At 44.7% G+C, this 4,934-nt stretch overlaps 1 protein-coding gene across 1 annotated transcript; it reads left to right on the top strand.

The window, feature by feature from the left end:
- The first annotated feature begins 12 nt into the window (after window positions 1–12).
- On the top strand, window positions 13–4,251 carry SPRY1 (sprouty RTK signaling antagonist 1). The gene is made up of 2 exons (XM_026848058.1): window positions 13–830; window positions 1,982–4,251. Exon 2 carries the CDS (start codon window positions 2,037–2,039, stop codon window positions 2,997–2,999), a length of 963 nt encoding a protein of 320 aa, XP_026703859.1. The 5' UTR covers window positions 13–830; window positions 1,982–2,036; the 3' UTR covers window positions 3,000–4,251.
- Window positions 4,252–4,934: the final 683 nt, after the last annotated feature.

Here is a 4,934-nt window from a genome sequence, read left to right as displayed (position 1 = left end):
GGGCGTGGGGGGACACGGCACACGGCCACGGCAGAGGTGGGAGGGAGGCTGACAGGCGGCGAGGGCACTGCAGGCTCTGCCTGCCCTGCGTGCGGAAACATGAGGTCGCTCGCCGTCTTTGCTGTCTGTTATTTTATTGTTTTGGGGAGGGGGGGGGACGGACACGGGACGGGACACCCAGTTTAATTAAGACTTATTTGCACGGGGGTGGAGGCGGTTGGTTCAACGGTGCCGCTCTCCGCCTGGTCTGCAGCTGGTCTTGTCAGTCTGCGTGCCGTGGTGAGGTTGCACTTTCCCCCCAAAGATGGCACTGGATGTCTTTCGCATTTTCTTGGGATATTATTTTTCATCCCCCGGGGAGCCCAGCTCCTGGTTGGTGCAGCTGTAAATCTTTCCCTTTTCACATCCATTCACCCTCGGTCTGTTGTGGGTTTGTGTTCAGTGCTTGTGAAGAAGACAGCTTGTTATGTGGAGTGAATTAGAAGTGAACGTGTTTGGCTGTTTGGTTTCCTTTTTATTGGTCTGGTGACCCTAAAGCCTGCACGGGTGACATTAAATGTAAAATGAAATCTTTGCTGGATGAGCACAAAGACTTTGTGTCCTGGCAGGAGCTGGCACTTGCCCTTTATTAGCAGGCAGAGGGATACCTGCTAGAAGTAACCTGCCCTGCGCTTTCTTGTCTGTCCCTGTGCTTCCACGCCACCATCCCTTTTTCTCTGAGGTGGGGAACAGCTCCGTGCCGGCTGTAGTCTGGGTAGGCAAGGCAGGCTCTTTCTGGTCATTACTGGATGAGTTTTGGAAGTGCTTGATAGCACTTACTTCTCTTTCAGGTAAACGTGTATGACCTCCCAGGAGGAGTGAAAAGGGGCTTTCCCCCCAGCTGTCACTAAAAGAAAGCGGTTTATTCTCTTGGTTCTTTGTATAAATGTGGCACTTATATAAAAATTGTGACTTATATCTAGGTACAGAACTGTCACTGCATTTTCCTCAGTCAGCGTTGCAATCTTCGTGTCGATAGATAGGCAGAATGAAAACGAATGGATGTGCATAACAGTTATTTAAAACATGGACTAGAAGATGGTGTATTTATTTGAGAAGCTTTTAATCTGTCTGTCTTGTGAAAATGGATTTGTTCTTTGACAGTGTTCTGAGGTTTGGTGGTTTTGGGGGGTTATTATCATCTGGTCTTAACATTCTATGAATCCTTAGGTACTTTTCGTCTGACACCTAGTTCATCTTAGCCTTTTCTACCCCTTCTTCTTTCACCCCCTGGCCTGTGGTCAGAAAATACTTGAAAACTGGCTGTCTGCATCCTTGCTTTGATTTTATAAGGAGCATATTAGATTTGTATGCCGAGTTGCTTTCTTACAGAAAATATCTTGGTTACTTGACAGTACTTAGTTTGATACTCTGTAGTGCACAACGTCGCTTTAGAGAGGAGACTTTCCAAATGTGTACTAGCAAGCAAATCTGCTTGAACTTTCTGGTGCTGCAGGTTCAGACAGAAGAGTGAGACTTGTGCGTGTTCTGTGTTCTGCCATACTGAACATGAACTTGAAGGTGTTCTTGCCTGCAAAAAACGTAGGTTTTGGGGCGTTCAGAATTGCTATTGCCAGTTAGGCAGTTGTTGAGTTCAGCAGCAAGTGAGAGGCACTTGCCAAGTAAGCATGCAGGTTAATACTGGAATTATTTTTTTTTTTTTTTTAAATGGCATGGGGTCTCCTTTGCATTCCTCATCTATGATGCCATACCCGGGAGTCTCCCCATTACTGGACTTTGGCCAGATCCTCAGCGTTGTTGTAATCCCCTGCTGAAAGAGATCAGTACCAGGTGGCTAGGGCAATTTGTGGTTTGCCATACCATTTCTGTTTTCAAAAAGTATCCCCTTCTTTATTCCTCTTTTGCCTTTGATCTCGTGTATGTGTGTATATATGTACACACACAATGTTTATTTATACCTTCTGTTGTCTTCTTCTTTTAGGATTTCAGATGCATGCCAGGTTCCCACTGAATGCCAGAAGTAGAGATCACTACAGATGGAGCCCCAAAGTCAGCATGGCAGCGGTGGTTCACTAGTGGTGATTCAGCAGCCCTCCTTGGACAGCCGGCAACGGTTGGACTATGAAAGAGAGAGCCAGCCAACGACTATCTTGTCACTGGACCAGATCAAGGCGATCAGGGGCAGCAACGAATACACCGAAGGTCCATCTGTGGTGAAAAAATCTGGTCCGCGGACAGCACCAAGGCAAGAGAAGCATGAAAGGACTCACGAAATTATACCAATTAATGTGAATAATAACTACGAACACAGACCCAGCCACGTGGGGCACGTGGCTCATCAGCATAACGCCAGGGCTCCCGTCTTGAGCAGATCAACCAGCACAGGGAGCGCGGCCAGCTCTGGGAGCAACAGCAGTGCTTCCTCGGAGCAGGGGCTGCTGGGGCGGTCCCCTCCATCCCGGCCGGGCTCAGGCCACAGGTCCGACCGGACCATCCGGACGCAGCCCAAGCAGTCGTCTCTGATTGTAGATGATCTGAAGGGTCCTTTGAAAGAGGACTTGGCGCAGCACAAGTTTATCTGCGAACAGTGTGGGAAGTGCAAGTGCGGTGAGTGCACGGCGCCGAGGGCCCTCCCTTCTTGCTTGGCCTGCAACCGGCAGTGCTTGTGCTCTGCCGAGAGCATGGTGGAGTACAGCACCTGCATGTGTTTGGTCAAAGGGATCTTCTACCACTGTTCTAACGACGATGAAGGGGACTCTTACGCGGATAATCCCTGCTCTTGTTCCCAGGCGCACTGCTGTTCTAGGTACCTGTGCATGGGAGCGATGTCCTTGTTTCTGCCTTGCTTGCTCTGCTACCCTCCTGCAAAAGGATGCCTAAAACTCTGTCGAGGGTGTTACGACCGCATCAATCGTCCAGGTTGCCGATGCAAGAACTCAAACACCGTGTATTGTAAACTGGAGAGCTGCCCCTCCCGGGGTCAGGGCAAGCCCTCATGATTTTTGGAGGGAGGTTTACTTCCTCCAACTTCAGTTTTTCAGGTTGTAGCTGATTTTTTTTTTTTTTTTTTTTTCCCCCCCTCTCCTTTCCACTGCCCTCCCTCCCCCTTTTTGGGGGGGCTGTTCTTTTGCTTTCCTTTCTGTCTCCCCAAGTTGAAATACACAAGTTCTTCCCTTTGCATCTTTGCTCTCCTCTTCCTATTGACTTGGCTGAGTGTGGAGCGTTTTACGTAGTCATTGCTGCTCTTTGGTAAGTGTGGACCTGGTATCTGCATCTGCCATTCACTTTGGCAGGGTCTTTTGAGTTTGTAACTGAACCACTCCTGAAAGAGACAGTGAGGGCTCACTGGGCTTTTGAAGCTTCTTACTCTGTGAATATCTTCCCAAAGATGTTTGTCGTTCTCAGCAATTTATTTTTATTTTTTTCCCTTAACCCCCTGGGTACCAAGGAAGAATAACTTTCATGAGTGAGCTGGATTGTGAAACAACTTCTTGTGTGTGCTCTTTCTGGAGAGGGATGTAAAATAAAGGCTTTACCAAATGAAAGGCCTGACTCTTCTATAAGCAGCCTGCTTTTTTTTGCCTTCCCCCTGCTTCCCCCAGCCTTTTTTTGTCTTAACTTCTGGAACATTCTCAGTCCTGAGAATTACCCTGACTCCTTTTTTTTTTTTTTTTTTTTTACACTATGTAGATCTTCACATTGGAGACATTATGGCTGCAACATGCTCATTTGTTTCTTTTGCTGTCAGTTCTTTGAAGGATATTGCTCACTCCACCCTCCTACTCCTGTTTTTATGGCCTGTCAGTATCAGTTGATATTAAAGTTGGTGGTGTTCATATAGCCAAACAGCCTTCAGGTGTCATTGAGTCACCTAAACGTTCTTGAATCCTTAAAGTTTCTTGTGGTCCTTTGGTTTAGTGACTTTAGCTCTGCTCTGTACTTCATAATTTTATTCTGTCCCTGTTTTATTGCCTTAGCCACAAATTGTGGTCTTTTTTGTATATTTTATGTATAAAACACAAAGTTGAATCCCAACTATTTTTAAGACAAAAGTCTGTTAAAACTTTTTTTATTGTAAAGAATATTTATTATGTGAATCTCTATTATTTTATGATATTTATTGCAAAAGACTTTGAAAATGTACTCATGTCTGAATATAACAAAATATCAATACTTAACGAAATAAGGATGACACGAAGAAAGTACATATGTTAACTATAATGCAGAAAATATATTAATTAATGAAAACGGCTCTTGAGTTCTTTTGTTACAATGATAGGTGAGCTATATGCAGATATTTCTGGGTTGCTGGGGTTTCTCTTCCTTGCGGTCTATCGGGTAGCAAATGACTTCCTATTGATACTTCAGAACCACTGTGCTCTAGTTTAGTTCACCTAACTTTAAGTTTGCTAACTATATATCTAGTAAGTTTTTGCTATGGGATATTTAATATAATTGAATGTATATGTTGTGCTTAACAGCACTAAGAAGCGTGGGCCCTAGTTATTTACCAAAGCATTTGGAAATGCAGTTGTGGAGGAGGAAACCATAACTTTCAAGGTTCTTTTGTTTCCTATAGAATACCAAATTAACACATAAACCTATTTTAAATTTTCCTATATAGAACTTCTTGGCTGGTTAAATTGTCCATCAGCTGACGTAATGAACCTACCAAGCTGAAACGTAAATAAAAAGCGAGAGGCAGGATAAAAAAAATAACGGTTGTGTTTGCTGTAGCTTTCTAGCTTTGAAATTTGGGGATGTGTGTGTCCGTGCCTATGTCTGTGGCTTGTTTGGTTCTTTTCCCCAATGTCAACTGAATCTGTCTTCTGTCTTTAAATTAAAGGCTCTTAAGGGTGACCTAAGTGTCACAGCTGCTTGTGGCCATTTAACACATATTCAACAAAAAAGCTTTTCATTAAGACTGAATGGGG

Source organism: Athene cunicularia, assembly GCF_003259725.1.
Source record: "Athene cunicularia isolate RWA chromosome 4 unlocalized genomic scaffold, athCun1 chr4_part2, whole genome shotgun sequence".
Taxonomy (NCBI): Eukaryota; Metazoa; Chordata; class Aves; order Strigiformes; family Strigidae; genus Athene; species Athene cunicularia.
The sequence above is the reverse complement of the archived record's forward strand: the minus strand, read 5'-3'. Positions and strand labels throughout refer to the sequence as shown.